Genomic DNA, 23152 nt, shown 5'->3' on the forward strand with positions numbered 1-23152 from the left:
TTAGCACGGTAAATTGTTTTCCACCTCCTCACTTTAAATCTGGAGGTGTCTTTGGGTCTTAAATGAGTCTCTTGCAAAAACCATATTGATTTTTTTTTTTTTATAATCCATTCTAATACCCTGTGTCTTTTGATTGGAGCATTTAGCCCATTTAGATTCAGGGTAACTATTGAAAGATACGAATTCAGTGCCATTATATTGTCTGTAAGGTGATTGTTACTGTATATTGTCTCTGTTCCTTTCTGGTCTACTACTTTTAGGCTCTCTCTTTGCTTAGAGGACCCTTTCAATATTTTCAAAAGGCCGCTTTGGTGTTTGCAAATTCTTTTAATTTTTGTTTGCCCTGGAAGCTTTTTATCTCTCCTATTTTCAAAGACAGCCTAACTGGATATAGTATTCTTGGATGCATATTTTTCTCTTTTATTGCTTTGGCTATATCATGAAAGTCCTTTCTGGCCTACCATGTCTTGGTGGATAGGTCTGCTGCCAATCTAATATTTCTACTATTGTGTTACATACCTCTTGCCCCAAGCTTCTTTCAGGATTTTCTTTTTGTCACTTAGACCTGTAATGTTTACTATTAGATGACAGGGTGTTGAGTTATTTTTATTGATTTTGAGGGAGTTCTCTGGGCCTTCTGGATTTTGATGCTTGTTTAATTCACCAAATTAGGGAAATTCTCTGCTATTATTTGCTCCAATATACCTTTTGCCCTCCTCTCTCTTCTTCTTCTTCTGGGATCCCAATTATTCTAATACTGTTTCATCTTATGGTATCACTTATCCCTCAAATTCTCTGTTTGTGGTCCAGTAGTTGTTTATCTCTCTTTTTCTCAGCTTCATTATTCTCCATCATTTGATCTTCTATATCACTAATTCTCACTTTCTGCCTCATTTATCCTAGCAGAAGAGTACCCATTTTTGCTTGTACCTCATTAATAGCTTTTTAAAATTTCAACTTGGTTAGATTTTAGTTCTTTTTTTTTCTCCAGAAAGGAATTTTATTTCTCCAGGAAGGGATTTTTCTTGCTTTTTTTGAGCACAGCTAGCACCTTGATAATTGTCATTCTGAACTGTAGTTCTGACATCTTAGTGATGTCTGTATTGATTTGGTCCCTAGCCTTCAATACTGCCTCCTTTACTTTTTTTTTTTAAGGTGAGTTTTTCCACCTTGTCATTTTATCCAGATAAGAATAAATGAATAAGGAAACAACATACTAAACAGGTAGCAAGAACCCCAAGAAAATATACATTAACTAAATTGGACGAGACCTAAAACCAGAGCAGGGGAGAAGAAAGGAGAAAAAGGAAATATATGCATATGCATATTATAATTTATATGATGTGTATGTGTGTGTGTGTGTGTGTGTGTGTGTGTGTATGTAGAGAGAGAGACTGGTGAATAGAACAGAGCCACACACTTGATTTGGGGTGCATTTTGGTCTTTTCAAAGAAACTGCCTCCCAAAATTTCAAATTTTAAAGAAAGAAAAACATATATATACAAAAATAAGGATAAACATGATGAAGGGATGGAATGTGACTGTAAAGATGAAAATTTAAAAAGATTCTGAAACAGGAATTGACAAGAAGTTTAGAAAAGAAAGAAAAAAAGAAGGAAAGAAGGGGATCAGTTTGGAGACTAGAACAAAGCCATGCACTAGATTTAGGTTATATTTTGGTCTGTTAGAAGAAACTGTATCCCAAAATTTTAAGGAAAGAAAAAACTATCTGTGTATAAAAAAAAATAAAGTTAAATACCAACAAAGTGATAGAATATGACTATAAATGAAAATTTAAAAAAATTTTTAAAAAATTATTGATAAGGCACCTGGGTGGCTCAGTGGTTTAAAGCCTCTGCATTCGGCTCAGGTCATGATCCCAGGGTCCTGGGATCAAGTCCCACATCAGGCTCTCTGCTCAGCAGAGAGCCTGCTTCCTCCTCTCTCTCTGCCTGCCTCTCTGCCTACCTGTGATCTCTGTCAAATAAATAAATAAAAATCTTTAAAAAATTATTGATAAAATTGTTTAAAAAGATTAAAATAGGAAAGAGGAAAATTTTTTTAAAAATGGAATAAGAAAAAAATAAAATTAAAAAAAATTAACTTTGAAAGACTAAAGAATCATGGGGAAAAAGCCATAAATTCTATATGTTGCATTCCTTTAGCTCTGGAATTCTGCAGTTCTCATTGATTGGTTAACTTGGTCTTAGCTAGATGTGCTTGCTAACCTTTGGAGGAGGGATCTGTTGAAGGGATTCTCAAATGTCTCTGAACAAGGTGGAATAGCTCCACCCTTGCCAAGGGCCAGACTAGGTCATCTGCTTGGGTTTGCTTTTGGTCACTTTTGTTCCTTAAACACTTTCCATACAGCTTTGGAGGATGGAAATAAAAATGGTGGCCTCTCAATCTCCAGTCCTGTAGAAGCTGAGAGCACAGGGGCCCCCTCCTCAGTGCACCCTCAGAGAAAAGCAGTCAATCGCTGCTGTCTCCCTGGTCTCTGGCCACACTGCATGCTCACTTGGCCTGTGACCAAACATTTCTATCTCTGGTGCATGGTCCCAGTTGGAGTCTCCAAACCTAGCAGAATCATGTAGCATGCTCCCATGCCACTTTTCCTGGAGGAGGAAGGAGCAGGTCTTCTCCCTGGGTCTGCCACTTATGAGGTCCCTGCTTGAAGAGTAGTGACCTCACTGTGCCTCGGATCATAGCTTATGGTAAGCCCAAGCTGAGAGCCCCCTCCTCAGCTCTGGTCTCTGCAGTCAGCTTCCCCGCACTGATACTTGACAACTCTGCCACATTCAGATACCCTTGGTCTTTTTGTGATCCCATGGTTGCTGAGATCACTCCCCACAAGGGCTCCACTTCCCGCTTAACCTCTGGAGCAATGTCCCTCAGTGGAGAAGACTTCTAAAAGTTCTGATTTTGGCTCCATTGCTCTACCACTAGTCAGGAGCCAGCCCCTTCCCCTGTGGTCTATATTCCTGTATATCTCCTTGAATTCCCTTCTCTGCATATCCTGCCCTCCAGAAACTGGTTGCTTTTCTATTCCTAGAATTGGTGCTCTTCTTTTTTGATTTCCTGTTGAGTTCGTAGGTGTTCAGAATGGTTTGATAACTATCTAGCTGAACTCCTGAGACCTGAGGATATTTAGGTCTTCTACTCCTCCACCATCTTTCTCCACCCCCCTGCAAGTTGCATCTTTTAAGTTTCCCTTTTCAAAAGGGAAAATTAATCAGATCTTCCATATCCATTGCATATGGATAGTAGATGGTACAAACAATTTTAAAATTTTATTTGATAAACATTCATGAACAAATATACTTGTTTTTTTCTAAACTTCACAGTGTATAAATCTTAATGGTATAATTTCATTAATGTCTTTACATCATTTGTATTTTTACTTTATATTGTATTTTTATTGTTGTAAATCTGATAGTACATTATTAGATTTGCCTTAAATAGGCAATGGAATTTTAAAGTATTTTAATATAAATATTTACATTTAGCCATTTACTGTTTCCAAGGACTTTTCAATTATTCAAGCACATTCAAATTCCATGTGGGCATTTTCTTTCTATCTGAAAAACTTCCTTTTGTACTTCTTTTTGTTTTACCTAGTGATGAACAGTTGTATCAGCTTTTGTTTTTAAAATGTTTTTTATAAAAATGTATTAATTTGTGAAGAATATTTTCACTGGAATTAGAATTCTACATTGAGAATTTTTTCTTTCAGCCATTCAAGGATGTAATCTAGTTGTATCTAAGCTTACATTTTCTGATGAGAATACAGTGTCATTCTTATTATTCTATTCATCCCAATAATATAATGTTTCCTTTATTCTTTGAGTTTCAGACATTTTATATGTTTTTATTTTATATGTTTATATTTCATATGTTTATATGATTATCTGCAGTTTGTCTGAAATTTATCAGGACACATTTCTTTTTTAATTTATCCTGCTTGCATTGGCTGTGATTCTTGAGTCTATAGCTTACTGTGTTTGGGGAAATTTTAAGAAACCTTTTAGCTGTTGTCTCTTTTTAAATATTTTTTATTGAATGTGTTTGCATTTAAAAAAATAATACACAGTGACATTCACTCTGTGGTATATAACTCAATGAGTATTGAAAAAATACTTGTTCCCACTGCCAGTCATGATACACAATAGATCTATCACCTCAAAATTTCCCTCTGGCTGCCCCCTTCATATCATCCCTCACTAACAATTCCTGGCAACCAATTATCTGTTCTTGTTCCTATATATTTGTCTTTTCCAGAATGTCATATATAGTACATAAGAATTTGAGATCCATTCCTGTTGCCATGTTTTAATAGGTCATGTGTTCTACTACTAAGCCTGCTAGGTGCTGCTAAATAATTCATTCTTTTATTGTTAAGTAGGCTTTTTAAAAAAGTTTTTTATTTAAATTTTAGTAAGTTAACATACAGTGCAATAATGGTTTCAGGAGTAGAATTCAGTAATTTGGGGTACCTGGGTGGCACAGTCAGTTGAGTGCCTGATTCTTGGTTTCTGCTGCGTTTGTGATCTCAAGGTTGTGAGATAGAGCCCTGTGTCCAGGCTCCATGCTCTGCGCAAAGACTGCTTACGTCTCTTTCTCCCTCTGCCCCTCTCTCATACCCTCTCTTTCTCAAATAAATAAATCTTTTAAAAAAAAAATCCAGTAATTCATCACTTACATGCAACATCCAGTGCTTATTACAAGTGCTGTCTTTAATGATGATCACCCACCTGGTCCATCTCCCACCATCTCTCTCCATCAACACTTTGTTTTCTATCCTTAGGAGTCTCTTATGGTTTATTTCCTTTTTTCCTTTTTTTCCTATCTTCCCATATGTGCTTCTGTTTTGTTTCTTAAGCTCCATGCATGAGTAAAATCATATGTTATTTGTCTTTCTCTGGTTGACTTACTTCACTTAGCATAATACATTCTAGCTCCTTCCACATTGCTGTAAATGGCAAGATTTCATTCTTTTTAATAACTAATATTCCACTATATCGGTATACAGATATGTATAAATATTTATTTATTTATATATCACATCTTTATCCATTCATCAGTTAAAGAAACATATGCATATAGGCTTTTTTGTATATGTAAGTTCTCTCCTTTGGTTGATAAATATCTGGGGATACAATATAATTTTATAAGAAATAGCCAAACTATTGCTAAGGTGACTATGCTAGTACTCCTTCCCATTCATCTACAAGAGTCTCAGTTTCTCCGCGCAGATGCTCCATACTTCACAAGCGTACTGTCATTTTTGTTCTGTTTTATTTGATTTTTTTTTTGCCAGTTGCAGATGTCTAATGATATCTCCTTGTGATTTTTATTTAACTTTTTATCTTGAAGTAATTATAGATCACAAAGAGTTGCAAAGAAATGCAGATGGAAGACCTGTATACCCCTTACTCAGATTCTGTCAGTGTTAAAATGTTAACATGTTTTATTACTATAGCACAGTAGTAAAACCAGGAAATAGGTGTTATTAAAATGCACGGACCATATTCAGATTTCAATAGTATACATGCACTAATTTGTGTATATGTGTATAAGCACATATGTGTGTGTGTTTGTATTTAGTTTCATGCAGTTTTACATGTTCAAATTTATGTAACCACCACCACAATCAAGATACAGTACTGTATTATCACTATACGGCTCCTAATATCACCCCTTTATATAGCCTTACTGATCCCCTTCTCTGCCATTTCTAACTCTTGGCAATCACTACTATTTGCCTCTAATTGTGTTATTTCATGAGTGTTATATATATATGGAATCATACAGTTTGTATCTCTTGGAGATTCACTTTTTTCTATTCCATAATTTCTACCAACTGCGTTGAAGTTTCTTGCATGGATAAGTACTTCATTTCTTTTTATTGATGACTAGTATTCCTTTGTGTGGATGTATCAAAACTATTGATGGACATTTGGGTGTTTTGCCAATTTTTAGGTATTATGGAGATTTCTGAAGTGAACAATTGTGTAGAAAACTCTGCACGAATGTAAAATTTTAGTTCCCCAAGAAACATCCCCAAGAGTGCAATTGGGGGGTCAATGGGAACCCATTTATATTAAAAGTAACTACCAAACTATTTTTCAGAGTGACTGTAACATTTGGCATTCCCACCAATACTATATGAATGACCCAGAGTTTTGGCATCCTTACTAACATTTGATGATAATGCTTTTTTTCCAGAAAGTCTATTAGGTGTGTATTAATATTTCATTGTAGATTTAATTTATATTTCCCTAATGGATAATGATGTTGAATATCTTAAACATGTTTATTTGGCATCTGTATATTCTCTTCAGTGAAAAATCTGTTCACATCTTTGCCCATTTTCTTATTTTTCTTATACCTGCTTTTTATATTTATTTATTTACTTTTTTTTATTTTGTTATGTTAGTCACCATACAGTACATCATTAGTTTTTGATATGTCCCATGATTCATTGTTTGTGTATAATACCTAGTGTTCCATACAATATGTGTCGTCCTTAATACCCAGTCACTGGGCTAACCCATCCCCTGATGCCCCTGCATTCTAAAACCCTCAGTTAGTTTCCTGGAATCCATAGTCACTCACAGTTTGTTTCCCACTCTGCTCCCCTCTTATTTTCCCCTTCTTTCTCCATGCTATCCCTTATGTTCCCCAAATAAGTGATACTATATGATAATTGACTTTCTCTGCTTGACTTATTTCACTTAACAAAATCTCCTCCAGTTCCATCCATATTGATGCAAAAGTTGGGTATTCATCCTTTCTGATGGCTGAGTAATATTCCATTGTATGTATGGACCACATCTTCTTTATCCATTCATCTGTTGAAAATCTTTGCCCACTTTCTTATTAGAATTTTTAAGTGTTGAATTGTCAGAGTTTTTTTGTTTGTTTGTTTCCTCGATATATATGTTTTTGGATATGTGATTTGAACACATTTTTTTCCATTTCTATAAATGGTTTTATCTCAGAACCCAACTTCCTTTAAATTCTTTTTCTGATAAAGTTTACTCCTTTTCCTTTTTGGATCATGCTTTCTGTATCAAGTGTATGAACTCTGTCAACCTTAAGTTTTGAAAAATTTCTATCATGATGTCTCTAAAAGGTGTGGTTTTGTGTTTTACACATAAATACATAATCCATTTTGTGTCACTTTTTGTAAAGGGTGGGAGATTAATTTTTTGACTAATGTCACTTCAAATGTTCCACCATAATACTTTGAAAAAGATATCTCTCATCCTTTGAAATGTTTCTGCCTCTTTGACAATAAGTAATTGGACATTTCTGTATTGGTGTATTTCTCACTTCTCTATTCTGTTCCATTGATCTGTGTGTCATTCTCTCCACCATTTCTATGCTGTTTTGATTACTGTAACTGTATGGTAATCATTGACATTAGGAAGAGTGATTCCTCCCAATTTATTCTTCTTTTTCAAAATTGTTTTTGCTATCCTAGCATATCCTTTCACATGCACTTTAGAATAAGTTTATTTTTGTTTAAAAAATTTTGCTATTATCTTGATATAAACTATGCTAAAACTGTGGAATAATTTGGGAAAATTTTACACCTCTACTGTATATTATTGAAACTTCTAATCTATGAATATGGTATGTCACTTAATTTATTTAGAATTTGTATGATTTCCTGCATCAGAATTTTGTACTTTTCACCAGATATTGTACATGGGTTTTTAAATTTTTATTTATTTATTTTATTTTATTTTATTTAAATACAATTAATTAACATATAACATATTACTTGTTTCAGAGGTAGAGTTCAGTGATTCATCATTTGTATATAACACCCAGGACTCATTACAACAGGTGCCCTCATTAATATCCATCACCAAGTTACCCCACTGCCCCTTCCAGTGACATTTGTTTCCTAGAGTTAAGAGTCTTTTATGGTTTGCCTCCTCTCTGATTTCGTATTTTATTTTTCCCTCCCTTCCAGATGTGATCATCTGTTTTGTTTCTTAATCCCACATGTGAGTGAAATCATACGACAATTTGTCTTTCTCTGATTGACTTATTTCACTTAGCACAATACTCTCTAGCTCTAGCCATGTTGTTGCAAATGGTAAGATTTCATTTTTTGATGGCAGAGTAATATTCCATTGTGTATGTATACCACATCTTCTTTATCCATTCATCTGTCTATGGACATCAGGACCCTTTCCATGTTCTGGCTATTGTGGACATTGTTGCTATAAAGATTGGAGTGCAGGTGCCCCTTCAAATAACTATGTTTGTATTCTTTGGATAAATACCCAGTACTGCAATTCCTGGCTCATAAGGTAGCTCTATTTTTCATTTTTTCAGGAATATCTGTACTGTTTTTTGGAGTTTCTGCAGCAGCTTTTTCCCATTGGATATTTTTCCCTGCTTTGTCAAAGATTAGTTGACCATAGAGTTGAAAGGGTCCATTTCTGGGTTCTCTATTCTGTTCCATTGGTCTATGTGTCTGTTTTTGTGCCAATAATATACTGTCTTGATGGTCACATTTTGTAATAGAACTTGAAGTCCAGAATTGTGATGCCACCAGCTCTGTATTTCTTTTTCAATGTTCCTTTGGCTATTTGGGGTTTTTACTGTTTCCATACAAATGTTAAAATGATTTGTTCCAGCTCTGTGAAAAATGTTGATCATATTTGGATAAGGATTGCTTTAAAAATATAGATTGCTATATATATATAGATTGCTATATATAGGTAGCACAGACATTTAACAATATTTTGTTCTTCCAATCCTTGAGCTCAGAATGCTTTTCCATTTCTTTGTATCTTCCTCAATTTCTTTCATGAGTGTTCTACAGTTTTTAGAGTACAGATCCTTTACCTCTTTGCTTAGGTTTATTCCTAAGTATCTTAAGGATTTTGCTGCACTTGTAAATGGGATCAGCTCCTTAATTTCTCTTTTTTTCTGTCTTTCTCTTTTCTGAGACAGAAAATGTGCAGAAATGCAACTGATTCTGTGCATTGATTTTTATATTCTGTCATGTTGCTGAATTCCTATATCATTTCTATCAATTTTTTGCTGAGTCTTCTGGGTTTTCTACGTAGAGTATCACGTCATCTGTAAAGAGTAAAAGTTTGACTTCTTCTTTCTTGCTTGGGTTGCCTTTTACTTCTCAGTACTGTGTTATACAGCAGTGGTGAGAGTGGGCATCCCTGTCCTATTCCTGACCTTAGGGGAAAAGCTGTCCGATTTTCCCCATTCAGATTCATCTTTGGTGTTGGGTTTTTTGTATATGTCATTTATGTTATGGAGGTATGTTCCCTTTATCCCTACACTGTGGAGAGTATTTTTTTAATCAAGAAAAAGATGTATATTTTGTCAAATGCTTTTTCTGCATTTATTGAGAGGATTATATGGTTTCTGTCCTTTCTTACTAACGTGATGCCTCACATTGTTTGTTTGTGGATGTTGAACCATCCTTGCATCCCAGGAATAAATCCCATCTGGTTATGCTGAATAATGCTTCTAAATGTACTGTTGGATCCTATTGACTAGTATCTTGTTGAGATTTTTTTCACCCATTTTCATCAGGATATCGGTCTGCAATTTTCTTTTCTCATGGGGCCTTTGTCTGGTTTTGAGATCAAGGTAGTGCTGGCCTCATAGAATGAGTTTGGAAGTTTTCCTTACATTTCTATTTTTTTGAAAGAGTTTCAGAAGAATAGGTATTAATTTTTCTTTATTTTTTAAAATATGTTTTATAGAATTCTACTGGGAGATTATCTGGTCCTGGACTCTTGTTTTTTGGGGAGGTCTTTGATTACTAATTCAATTTCTTTGTTGACTATAGGTCTGTTCAGGTTTGTTTGTTTGTTTGTTTGTTTTCCCTGCTTCAGTTTTGGTAGTTTATATGTTTCTAGGAATGCATCCATTTCTTCCACATTGTCTAATTTGTTAATTTATAATTTCTCATAATATTCTCATAAGTTGTATTTCTCCAGTGTTTGTTGTGCTCTGTCCTCTTTAATTCATAATCTTATTTATTTGGGACATTTCTCTTTTCTTTTTGATAATCTGGCTGGTATTTATTAATCTTATTAATTTTTTCAATGAGCCAGCTCCTCATTTTGTTGATTTGTTCTACTATTTTTCTGATTTCTATATTATAGATTTCTGCTCTAATCCTTGTTATTTCTCTTCTCCTGCTGGATTTAGATTTTATTTGCTGTTCTTTTCCCATCTTACTGAACAATAGGGTTAGGTTGTGTATTTGAGACTTTTCTTATATCCTGAGATAGGCCTGTATAGCCATATACTCTCTCTAAGGACTGCCTTTGCTACATTCCAAATGTTCTAAACTGTCTGGTTTTCATTTTCATTTTCTCCATTTTTTTTTAAATTCTCTAATTTCCTGGTTGACCTATTCATTCTTCAATGGGATGATTTTTAACCTCCATGTATTTGTTTTGCTTCCAAATTTTCTATTGTGATTAGGTTCAAGTTATAAAGCAACGTTGTTTGAAAATATGCAGGGAATAGTCCCAGTCTTTTGGTGTTAGTTGATACCTGATTTGTGACCTAGTATGTGATATTCTGGAGAATGTTCCATTTGCATTTGAGAAGAATGTGTCCTATTGCTTTAGCAGTTCATCCTAATGTATATCTGTAAGTCCCATCTGGTCCACTATGTCATTCAAAGCCCTTGTTTCCTTGTTAATCTTCTGCTTAGATGGTCTATACATTGCTATGAGTGGAGTGTTATAGTCTCCTACACTTTTTGGGGAGGGGTTAGGGACCCATTTGCTTTATTGCTTATGTTGCATATTCAAACAAATAAATAAACTCCACTTTAAAAATGTAAGGAACATAAAAGCCTCTGTGCAAGTTCTGTATTATTTTTAGACTTCTACTGGCTAATAAAAGTATTTCCACTATGGAACTGGAGCTATCTAGAAATACACATGATGAATTTTTGTCATGTGTGATACGTGAAACATTATTATATCTTAACTCATGATACAATTGAACAGTTTCAAATCAAATGTCTCTGTGAATAATGATTATAACTATTGTTACAGTTGCAAAAATCTTACCAGTTTAGGAACATAGTAATAGTCAGGTCCCCAAATGTTAATTATATAAAATCTTTAAGGAAGAAAAACAGTATCTAGTTGCAGCTGAGTCCCATTTGTTTAAAGGGATAGTTGGCATTTTTCGTCTTCCTTCTTTAAGTCATGTTGGTTTGCAAAGGTCAGTGTTATATGACACTGAAGACTATGGACAGATACTGTTCATAGGACACCTGAATCCAGAAGTTCTGTTCCATATCATAGCACGTGAATGTAATGGTCAGCCTCTGCAAGATGACACAGCCCTGGATGAAGTTGTCAAATGTGATCTACCCCCGTCATTGTTGTTCATCTTGCAAATGAAGATGTTGTGAAACTGGTCAGAGAGCTGGTACCCAAAACCAGCTTTGTTTGAGCTAGTTCTTGAGCTTGTTTGAGTTAGTTCTTGTCGGTCATCCCAGAGTTGTCCATATCATAGGTACAGAATACATTCTGCCAGTCTGTGATGTACTTCCACATGCCAGTGAACTCATTGACCTTCATGCCAGCCTTGTTCTCTTGGTCAAACTTAGATACAATTGACGTGATAGTCACTGGATTAAATGGAGTCCATATGCTTCCAGAAAACATTCCACAAGACGCTTTGGTCCAGCAGTACCTTGCCTTCAGCCAAGACGGTGGGAGCTGGTTGGGGCTAGCAGGTAGGAGTAGGCAGCCACAGGCCTAGGGGACCACTGGATTGCAGAGGTCCAGGGCATCTCCACTTCCACCAAATTCTCCTATATTTTATTATTGTATGATTTTCAATGTGTTTCTTTAATTTTGTTTTTTTTTTTTGTTTGTTTCTTTAATTTTGTTATCAATTGCTTTGTGTAATTGGCTTCTCCAATGTTAGGGACAAAAATATTTACAGTTTTTATTTTTTTTTATTTATTTTTTTTATTTTTATTTTTTTTAAAGATTTTATTTATTTACTTGACAGAGAGAGAGAGCACAAGTAGGCAGAGAGGCAGGCAGAGAGAGAGAGGAGGAAGCAGGCTCCCTGCTGAGCAGAGAGCCCGATGCGGGACTCGATCCCAGGACCCTGAGATCATGACCTGAGCCGAAGGCAGCGGCTTAACCCACTGAGCCACCCAGGCGCCCATATTTACAGTTTTTAGATCCTCTTTTTGATCCTCATTTTCTTATGATACAGTGTCCTTCCTCATTTCTTATTACAGTCTTTGGTTTAAAATCTACTTTATGTGATATAAAGGCAGCTACCTTTGCTTTCTTTTGATGTCCATTAGCATGATAAATAGTTCTCCACTTTCTCACTTTCAATCTGGAGGTGTCTTTGGGTCTAAAATGAATCTCTTATAGACAGATATATAGGATGGGGTCTTTGTCTAATCTGATACCTGTGTCTTTTAATCGGAGCATTTAGTCCATTTATATTCAGAGTAATTATTGAAAGAAATGAATTTAATGTCATTGCATTATTTATAAAGGTCACTGTTTCTTTCTGGTCTATGTTAGTTTTGGGCTTCCTCTTTGCTCAAAAGATCCCCTTTAATATTTCTTGGAGGGTTGCTTTAGTGATCACAAGTTCTTTTAGTTTCTGTTTGTCATGGATGCTCCTTTCCTTCTCTTCAAGATGACACCTTGACAGATTCTTGGCTCCATATTTTCCTCATTTAGCACCTTGAATATAATGCTGGTTCTTTCTGGCCTGCCGGTCTCTGTGGACAGGGCTGCTGCCAGTCTTATGTTTTGACCTCTGTAGGTTAAGGACCTCTTGTCCTGAGCTGCTTTTAAGATTTCTCTTTATCTCTGAAATTTGCAAGCTTCACTATAATAATATAATATAATATAAGTCAAGCCATTAACTTTTTTTTATTGATTTTGAGAGGGATTCTCTGTGTTTTCTGGACTTGAATACTTCTTTCTTTCCCCAGATTAGAGTTCTCAGCTATAATTTGCTGCAATATACCTTCTACCATTCTACCCCTTTCCTCTTCCTCTGTGACTCCAATTATTCTAATACTGTTTTGCTTTATACTATTGCTGATCTCTTGAATCCTCCCTTTCTGATTAGGTAGTTGTTTGTCTCTTTTTCTCATCTTCCTCATTCTCCATCATTTTGTCTTCTATATTACTGACTCCTCTGCCTCATATAGCAGTTAGAGCCTTCAGTTTTTATCGCCTCTCAGAGCTATCTTTTTTTATTTTGGCCTTTTTAGATATTAGGGGTTTTTTTTTTTTTGTTTGTTTGTTTGTTTGTTTTTTGGTTTCTCAATAAGGGATTCTCCAGTGTCTTCTCTGCTTTTTTCAACTCCAGATAGTATCTATAATCATTGTTTTGAATTCTCAGTATGTCATCTTACTTATATCCATATTGATTGAATCCCTGCCAGTGAGTACTCCCTCCTGTTCTTTATTTTGGGGTGTTTTTATGTCTTGCCATTATGTCCAGAAAAGATTAGATGAATGAGAGAGAAAATTCAAAATAGCAAAATAGCAAAACAAACTAAAATACACACTAAACACACTAAAATACACACTAACATATGAGAAGAAAATAGGGGGAAAAATGAGAAAAAAATCAATCAAGAAGTAGAATAGAATACAACAATAAACTAGATCCTAGATATATTTTTGTCTGTTTGTAAGAAGAAATCGATCCACCGTTAGAAAGAAAGAAGTTATATATATACAAAAATATAATTGAATACAATAAAAGGAAACCAAAAAGTTAAAAACATATGGATAACATAAATGTAACAATAAAAATTTTAAGTTTTTTTCATTTTTAAAAAATGATGTTTATTAACATATAATGTATTATTTTCCCCAAGAGTACAGGTCTGTGAATCATCAGGCTTACACATTTCACAGCATTCACCATATCACATACCTTCCCCAATGTCCCTAACCCAACCACCCTCTCCCTACCTCTCCTCCCCCAGCAACCCTCTGTTTTGTGAGATTAAGAGGCTCTTATGGTTTATCTCCCTCCCAATCCCATCTTGTTTCATTAAAAATATTTTTTAAAAAGATTGATAAAATAAGAAAAGAGCTGAAAGAGAAAAAGTAAATAAAACTGAAGGACTAAAGAATAATAAGGAAAAAACACGAGTGCTATATACTGTTTTCCCCAGGAGCTGACATTTTGCATTTCTCTATGATCAGTAAACTTGGTATTAGCTGGATGTTACTTTTGGTCCTCTGGGAGAGGGACATGTTGCACTGATTCTCAGGTACCTTTGCCTGGGGGAATTGCACCACCCCTTGCCAGGGGGTGGGCTCAGTGTAAGTGGTTCTGGATTGCACCACATGGCACTGGTTTGCTCCCTGAAGGATTTTAGTACCAATGGGGGGAGGGGTTAAAGATGGTGATGTCCTGAGCTGAACGTTTGCTTCCCCCACTCTTCAGTGAACCTTCACAAAAAACAAAAAACAAAACAAAACAAAACAAAAAAAAAAAACAAAAAAAAACCCCAGTCAATCACTCTTGTCTCCCTAGTTTTCACCAGAACTCTGTGTTCACCCAGCCTGCCGGCATCCTACCCTGCTTAAGTCCCCAAACTTTACAGACTTCTGTGGTGTGGATCCATGCCATTCTTCCCAGGGAAGGGTGGGGAGGGGACTCGCTGTACTTCTGCCCTTTGCTGGACCCCTGCTCAGAGAGCAGTTGCCCCACCATATAGTGGTTCATGGCTTATGGCAACACTGAGAAGAAAGCTGGTGCCTAGTTTTGCTGTTTGCAGTTAGCTTCCCTCCTTTGATGCTTGGGTGCCCTGTTCTTTTTGTGGCCGTGGGTATCCTGAGACCATGCTTTCCAACCTAGGATTCTTCTTGGCTTTGCCACCTGAGCCTTTCAGGCAGTGAAATCTCCCACAACAACTGACTTCTAAATGTGTTCTACTTCTTATAATACTTCTCAGTAGTCTGCTTCAGTCAGATCCCTCCTTTTCTACCCCCTACAGTTTATCTTTTGTTATATGTCCCTGGTTCATGTCTCCACACCTCCTACCTTGCAAAAAGTGGTAGCTTTTCTATTTGTGGAATTGCAGACTCTTTTCTCAGATAGTTCATTGGTTTTTCAAGTGTTCAGAATGATTTGATGTCTATCTAGGTGAATACCAGGGACCAGATGATAATAGGGTTCCCTATTCCTCTGTCAACTTAACTCTATCCAGATACTGTACATGTTTTATTTCATATTTTGTTATTTCCTTTTCTTTAGATCAATTGCAAATTTGTGTTGTACACATAGAACATATTTTTGTATTTATAAACATCAATCAAAATGTTAATATTTATTGCTTCTACAACATCTAACTCTTTTCAGTCAACTTTGTATGGATATTTTTCCACTTGTGAACCATAGCAAATAAATGTTCATGTCCAAATGTTGTAAAAAGATGAAAGGATATTGTCCCATATCTTCTTTACAATGAAGAATGTTCCAGATATTTGTGACAGAATATTGCCTGACAAAGTATGACTAACTGGATGAGCATATTTTATTTCTTTTTTATCATTAGAAATACTCTGTTTGGTCATTGATTCTTGAGTAGGAGAAAAATTATGAAAGCATCTGAACACTCATACTATGAGATTTCATTTTTATAATCTGTTTCAGTTTCACCATGATAGTCTAGATTTCTATTCTTTTTTTTTCCAATTTATTTATTTTCAGAAAAACATTATTCATTATTTTTTCACCACACCCAGTGCTCCATGCAAGCCGTGACCTCTATAATACCTACCACCTGGTACCCCAACCTCCCACCCCCCCGCCACTTCAAACCCCTCAGATTGTTTTTCAGAGTCCATAGTCTCTCATGGTTCACCTCCCCTTCCAATTTACCCAAATTCCCTTCTCCTCTCTAACGCCCCATGTCCTCCATGCTATTTGTTATGCTCCACAAATAAGTGAAACCATATGATAATTGACTCTTTCTGCTTGACTTATTTCACTCAGCATAATCTCTTCCAGTCCCATCCATGTTGCTACAAAAGTTGGGTATTCATCCTTTCTGATGGAGGCATAATACTCCATAGTGTATATGGACCACATCTTCCTTATCCATTCATCCGTTGAAGGGCATCTTGGTTCTTTCCATAGTTTGGCTACCGTGGCCATTGCTGCTATAAACATTGGGGTACAGATGGCCCTTCTTTTCACGACATCTGTGTCTTTGGGGTAAATACCCAGGAGTGCAATTGCAGGGTCATAGGGAAGCTCTATTTTTAATTTCTTGAGGAATCCCCACACTGTTCTCCAAAGAGGCTGCACCAACTTGCATTCCCACCAACAGTGTAAGAGGGTTCCCCTTTCTCCACATCCTCTCCAACACATGTTGTTTCCTGTCTTGTTAATTTTGGCCATTCTAACTGGTATAAGGTGATATCTCAATGTGGTTTTAATTTGAATCTCCCTGAGGGCTAATGATGATGAACATTTTTTCATGTGTCTGATAGCCATTTGTATGTCTTGATTGGAGAAGTGTCTGTTCATATCTTCTGCCCATTTTTTGATGTGTTTGCCTGTTTCGTGTGTGTTGAGTTTGAGGAGTTCATTATAGATCCTGGATATCAACCTTTTGTCTGTACTGTCATTTGCAAATATCTTCTCCCATTCCGTGGGTTGCCTCTTTGTTTTTTTGACTGTTTCCTTTGCTGTGCAGAAGCTTTTGATTTTGATGAAGTCCCAGAAGTTTATTTTCGCTTTTGTTTCCTTTGCCTTTGGAGACGTATCTTGAAAGAAGTTGCTGTGGCTGATATCAAATAGATTACTGCCTATGTTCTCCTGTAGGATTCTGATGGATTCCTGTCTCACGTTGAGGTCTTTTATCCATTTTGAGTTTATCTTTGTGTACGGTGTAAGAGAATGGTCGAGTTTCATTCTTCTACATATAGCTGTCCAGTTTTCCCAGCACCATTTATTGAAGAGACTGTCTTTTTTCCACTGTATATTTTTTCTATTCTTTTTTATTTTCCATTTGTCTGATTAAAAATTATAAAATGTCTTTCTCCATTGAACATCTTTGCTTTATCATTATGGGTAGTAAAAGAAAATTTCTGAATTGTCAGTCATGGTCAATAGAAGCTAAAATAAAAAGACCTGAGGTTGACTCCAGGGCTCTTCTGTAACTTCTTGAAAGTTGACACATTACTTTGGGTAATATGTGGTTACATAGGAGAACCGAGATTTTTCAGTGAAATAAAATAGGGATCCAAGAAACAAACCAATAAGGTTGCTATGATCATTCAGTGAGAGAAAGAATTTTCTTTTCAACTAATGGTACTGGGATAATAGGATATCAACATGCAAAAGCATGAAGTTAGACCCTTACATCATATACAAAATTTAACTTCAAATGGATTGTAGAGATTTACATCTAAGAACTAAAGCTACAAAATTCTTAGAAGAAAACATGGGAAGTCTTTATTACATTGAATGTGGCAATGATTTCTTGGATATGATGCCAAAGTACAGACAACAGAAGAAAAAAATAGATAAATTGGAATTCATCATTAATTAATAAATGTTGTTCATCAAAAGACACTATCAACAAAAATATAACCCAGTGTTTATAAATATTATATCTGAAGAAGGATTAATATCCAGAATTTATAAAGAATTGTTACAACTCAATAACAAAGAAATGGCCTAGTTAAAAAAAATGAAAAAAAGACTCTAATAGAAATTTCTCCAATGAAGATATAATAATGGCCAATCAACACATGAAAAGGTATTCAGCATCAGTAATTGTTAAGAAATTGCAAGTCAGAACTATGAGACTCCTAATTCACACCTATTAGGATGGCTATTGTGAAAAAATTCAAAAATGTCAAGTGCTGATAAGGATGTGGAGAAATTATAATCCTTGTGCATTGCTAGTGGGAATATAAAATGCTGCAACCTCTGTGGAAAATAGTATGGTGGTGCCTCATGGAATTAAATATGAAATCACCATATCCTGCAATTCCACATCTAATTATATACTCAATAGTATTGGAAGCATGGATTTAAACAGGTATTTGTAGACCCATGCTTGTAAGAGCATTATTTACAATAACTAAAAAGTACCGACATTAAATTGTCCATGGACAGATAAATGGAGAAACAAAATGTATGTATGTATACACATATAATGTGTATGTATGTATACACATATAATGCATATTATACACATATACACATATAATGCACTATTATTCAGCTTTAAAAAGGAATGAAATTGTGACACATGCTACAACATGGATGGAATGTGAAGGCCTTATACTAATTAAAATAAGGCAGTCACAATAGAAAAAATGTTGGCTAATTCTGCTTTTATGAGGTACCTAGAATAGTCAAATTTATAGAAAAAAAATAGAAGGGTAATTATCAGAGGTTGGGTGAGGACTGGAAATGGTAAATTAATATTTAAGAAGTTCCATCTGGGGGGTAAAAAAGTTCTGGTGTCTGATGGCGATAATGATGTACACTTAAAAATGTTTAAAATTATAAACTTTATCTATTATGTATTTTAGCACAATAAATTAGGAAAAAATCCCTTTATGATATTGCCAAAAGGAGCATAATGTTTTAAATTAATTTTGTGAAGGAAGTATAAGATAAACCATGAAAACTAAAAATACAATATTGACAGAAAGATCTGCATAAAATGTAGACATGCTATGTTCATGTAGTAGAAGTTTCAATATTGTTAATACAGAAATACTTCCCAAATCAATCTACAAATTCAACACAATTCTTAACCAACCCAAGCAGTATTTTTTTTTTTTCTGCAAAAATTGACAAGCTGACCATAAAAGTCCTACAGAAATTCAAGGTACATGGATTTTTAAAAACAACCTTGAAATCAGTTTTCAACCCACAGAATGGGAGAAGATATTTGCAAATGACACTATGGACAATGGGCTGATATCCAAGATCTATAAAGAACTCCTCAAACTCAAAACACATGTCAAAATATGGGCAGAAAACATGAACAGACACTTCTCCAAAGAAGACATACAAATGGCTATCAGACACATGAAAAAATGTTCGTCATCATTAGCCATCAGGGACATTCAAATTAAAAACACATTGAGATACACCTTACATCAGTTAGAATGGCCAAAATTAACAAGACAGTAACAAGTGTTGCAGAGGATGTGGAGAAGGGGAACCCTCTTACACTGTTGGGGGGAATGCAAGTTGGTGCATCCACTTTGGAAAACAGTGTGGAGATTCCTTAAGAAATCAAAAATAGAGTTACCCTATGACCCTGCAATGCACTACTGGGTATTTACCCCAAAGATATAGGTGTAATGAAAAGAAGGGCCATCTGTACCCCAGTGTTCATAGCAGCAATGGTCATAATCTCTAAATTGGGGAAAGAGCCAAGATGTCCTTCAACAGACAAATGGATAAAGAAGATATTGTCCATATATACAAAGGAATATTCTGTCTCCGTCAGAAAGGATGAATATCCAACTTTTGTATCAACATGGATGGGGCTGGAGGAGATTATGCTGAATGAAATAAGTCAAGCAGAGAAAATCAATTAACATATGGTTTCACTTATTTGTGGAGCATAAGGAATAACATGGAGGACATTAGGAGAATGAAAGGAAAAATGAATTGGGGGAAATCGGAGGGGGAGACGAAGCATGAGAGACTGTGGACTCTGAGAAACAAACTGAGGGTTTTGGAGGGGAGAGGGGTGTGGAGACAGGTGACCCGGGTCATGGGTATTAAGGGCATGCATTGCATGGAGCACTGGGTGTGGTGCATAAGCAATCTTGGAACACTGAAAAAATAAAATCAATAAAAGTAGCCTCAAAACTTCTTTTAAGAACATGCTTCTTAATTCCAAAACATAATAGAAAGGTAAAATAATCAAGATGGTGTAGTACTGTCTTAAGGATAAGGATAGACATTAGTTCAATGGAATAGAATAAAGAGTCCGGAAATAAAACCTCATGCTTGTAGCCATAGATCTTTGACAAGGATACCAAGACAATTTAATGGGAGGAAAGAATGGTCTTTTCAACAAACTGGAGAAGTAGATAACCACATGCAAAAGAAAGAAGTTAGATTGCTACATCACAACATTCGCAGAAAATGGATCATAGATCTATATGTAAGAGTTGAACTTATAAAACACAGCACACATAACTAAATTTGGGGGGACTTGGCATAGGCTATGTTTTAGGAAACACCAAAGCATAAGTGGGTAAAGTAACAATAGACTGATTGAACTTCGTTGAAATTAAGAACTTCTGCACTGTGAATATCAACCAAGAAGACAAACTACTGAATGAGTAGTAGTGGGAATACAAAATGCTTCAACCTCTGTGGAAAATAGTATGGTGGTGCCTCATGGAATTAAATATGGAATCACCATATTTAATTAATTTTAATAATTATTTAATTATTAATTATTATTTAATAATTTAATTTAATTATTGCCAAATTAATCCAATAATGATTAGGTCCAGGTTGGTTAATGAGCCTTTAATTATTAATTAATAATTAAATAATCATTAAATATTATAAATTATTTAATTATAATTAAATAATTATTAATAATTATTAATAATTAAATTATTTAATGTGTTCATTGGCCATTATTATATCTTCATTGGAGAAATTTCTATTAGAGTCCTTTTTTCATTTTTTTTAACTAGGCCATTTCTTTGTTATTGAGTTGTAACAATTCTTTATAAATTCTGGATATTAATCCTTCTTCAGATATAATATTTATAAACACTGGGTTATATTTTTGTTGATAGTGTCTTTTGATGAACAACATTTATTAATTAATGATGAATTCCAATTTATCTATTTTTTTCTTCTGTTGTCTGTACTTTGGCATCATATCCAAGAAATCATTGCCACATTCAATGTAATAAAGACTTCCCATGTTTTCTTCTAAAAGTAAATATTTACGAATCATATATCTCATATGGGACTTGTATCTAGAATATGTAAGCAATACTTACAAGTTCATAATTTTAAAAAAGACTACTCAATTAAAAATGGGAAGATACTTAAATATATATAACTCCATAAAAATATACAAATGGTCAATAAGCCTATCTTTAAGATAATTGTAACAAAAATACAGGCAACGCATGTTAGTGAGAATGTGGGTAAATTGGCATCTCCTTGCTGCCCTTTGCTCAGCACCGCTCCAACTCTGGTGTCTCCTTTCCACTCTCTACCCAGTAAGAGCTGCTGTTGAATTAGCTTTAAGGTTATCTCATAGTGTGTGTGTGTTTATATATCTTTCCCTTTCCCTTCAGTGCTTCACCATGCAGATTCTAGCCATTAAAACTGTTGTGAATACTTTCTTCTGACTCCTTAACTCAGTGGGAATTCAGCACTTTCCCTAGGACTTCCAATTCTCTGTGCTGAGATCAGTAAATTGTCCATAAGTAAAACTGGATTTTTATAAAATCAATATCATGTTTCCTTCCTTCAGATATTATAGCTTTGCATTTTTTTTGCTTTCTAGAAACCATTTATTTCATGTATTTTGTCCTATTATATATTTTGTTATGAGGATTAGTTAATCACCATTTAATGAAAAATAGTCATCATAGCCAAAGCAGAAGCTCTTTCTTCCTTAGAATAATGGATATTGCCAAATTAATTCAATAATGATTAGGTTCAGTTTGGTTAATGAGCCTTTGGAGTAATTAAGCACATGAGAAGGAAGCTCCACTTCCAGTATGGTATAATTTTTAGTTATGGTGAATTGATGGAGAGTTGACCTTTTCTGGCAGATGAGGCAGGAAAGGATAGCTTAAAAGTATTGAGTTCTACCACAGCCTAAGCCCTCTAAATATGTGCTTAATTTTAATATTTTGCATATATTTGTCCATTTATTTCCTTTAATACATGTAACATCCTGAGTCACTTTCTTTTAGGTAAATCACTTCTTATCAACATATAATTGGATTTTATGGATTTTATGATTTAAAGTTACAGAATTTTTATTTTTTTTGGAGAGACACTAAATTCATTTGCATTTAGTATCATAATTGTTTTGGTGGTGATTCTGATTGCTTAATTTAGTCTTTTATGTATTTACTTGTATAGTTTATTTTGTTTAATTGGAACAATGTTTCATAGGTTTTTCTAATCTTCTGTAATGTCTTTATAACATCGAGAGGAATATTTATTTTTCTAAGTAATATAGTCAAAATTAGAATTATATTACCTTATACAGATAATATGGAAATTTAACTTAGTTTACAGTCATTATTGTTTTTTAAAAGTAGTCATCAATTACATCAGTACTTTTTTATTAAATTAGTTTTTTTATATTAAATTAGTTTTAAAATGCATTTTTGTTTTACTTTTTTAATGGAAGAAATATTAGGTAAGTATCAATTTAATGTATACTGCGTAGCTCATAGAAGGGAATGTAATAGAATAAAATATGTATGATAAAGCACATAACTAAATATACATATAAAGATTAAAAATAAATGTATATCAGTGATATAGATAGCTAGATATACATATATATATATACATATAATTATAATGGACTTTAGGGAATAGTCACACAACACAGGAAAATGCTTTTAAATTTATTTCTTCTCTTACTGTGTTATTTGAATCCCTAACTTTTATATTTCAAATCACTAATATACTTTTAATATAATTCTTGAAAAAGTTAAAAGATACTCTCACGTTTTCAGCTCACGAGAAGTACCTGCCTATAAAACGACACCCTCCTTCTCAAAAAAATAACTTCTTGTTTGGTTTCTACATTTTTCTGCCTCTCCTTGTTTTAACCGCCATCATTGCTTTTAAATTCAATAAAATAAGATTTGGGGACCGAGAGGGAACAGCAACCGAAGGGTAAGTAAACTTTTTATTATTTATATTTAACATTAAAATGCATTAATGGCAAGAAGAATTCAAATGTAATTAAGAATGTTGCAAGTAGGGTTTCTTGGATGGAGTGTGTTAATATTTTGAAATATTGAGCCTTAGTATATACCAACTTGTTTCTAAATTTCAGTCAGTCAGATATCCTTTATGTTCTTATAGGTCAGAAACAACTGAAGATACTTAGTAAGTTCATAGGACCTTT

The 23152-nt window shown here is 34.5% G+C and overlaps 1 protein-coding gene and 1 pseudogene across 1 annotated transcript in view; one reads left to right on the forward strand and one right to left on the reverse strand.

The window, feature by feature from the left end:
• LOC122890375 (A disintegrin and metallopeptidase domain 3-like) overlaps positions 1-23152 on the forward strand; it is a 120380-nt gene that overhangs the window by 95308 nt on the left and 1920 nt on the right. The window contains exon 19 of the mRNA XM_044225999.1: positions 22755-22917. Coding sequence (XP_044081934.1) covers positions 22755-22917 — 163 coding nt within the window. The remainder of the gene's footprint in view (positions 1-22754; positions 22918-23152) is intronic.
• LOC122889686 lies at positions 11246-11687 on the reverse strand (annotated as a pseudogene).

This window comes from Neovison vison, chromosome 11 (genome assembly GCF_020171115.1).
Source record: "Neovison vison isolate M4711 chromosome 11, ASM_NN_V1, whole genome shotgun sequence".
Lineage (NCBI taxonomy): Eukaryota > Metazoa > Chordata > Mammalia > Carnivora > Mustelidae > Neogale > Neogale vison.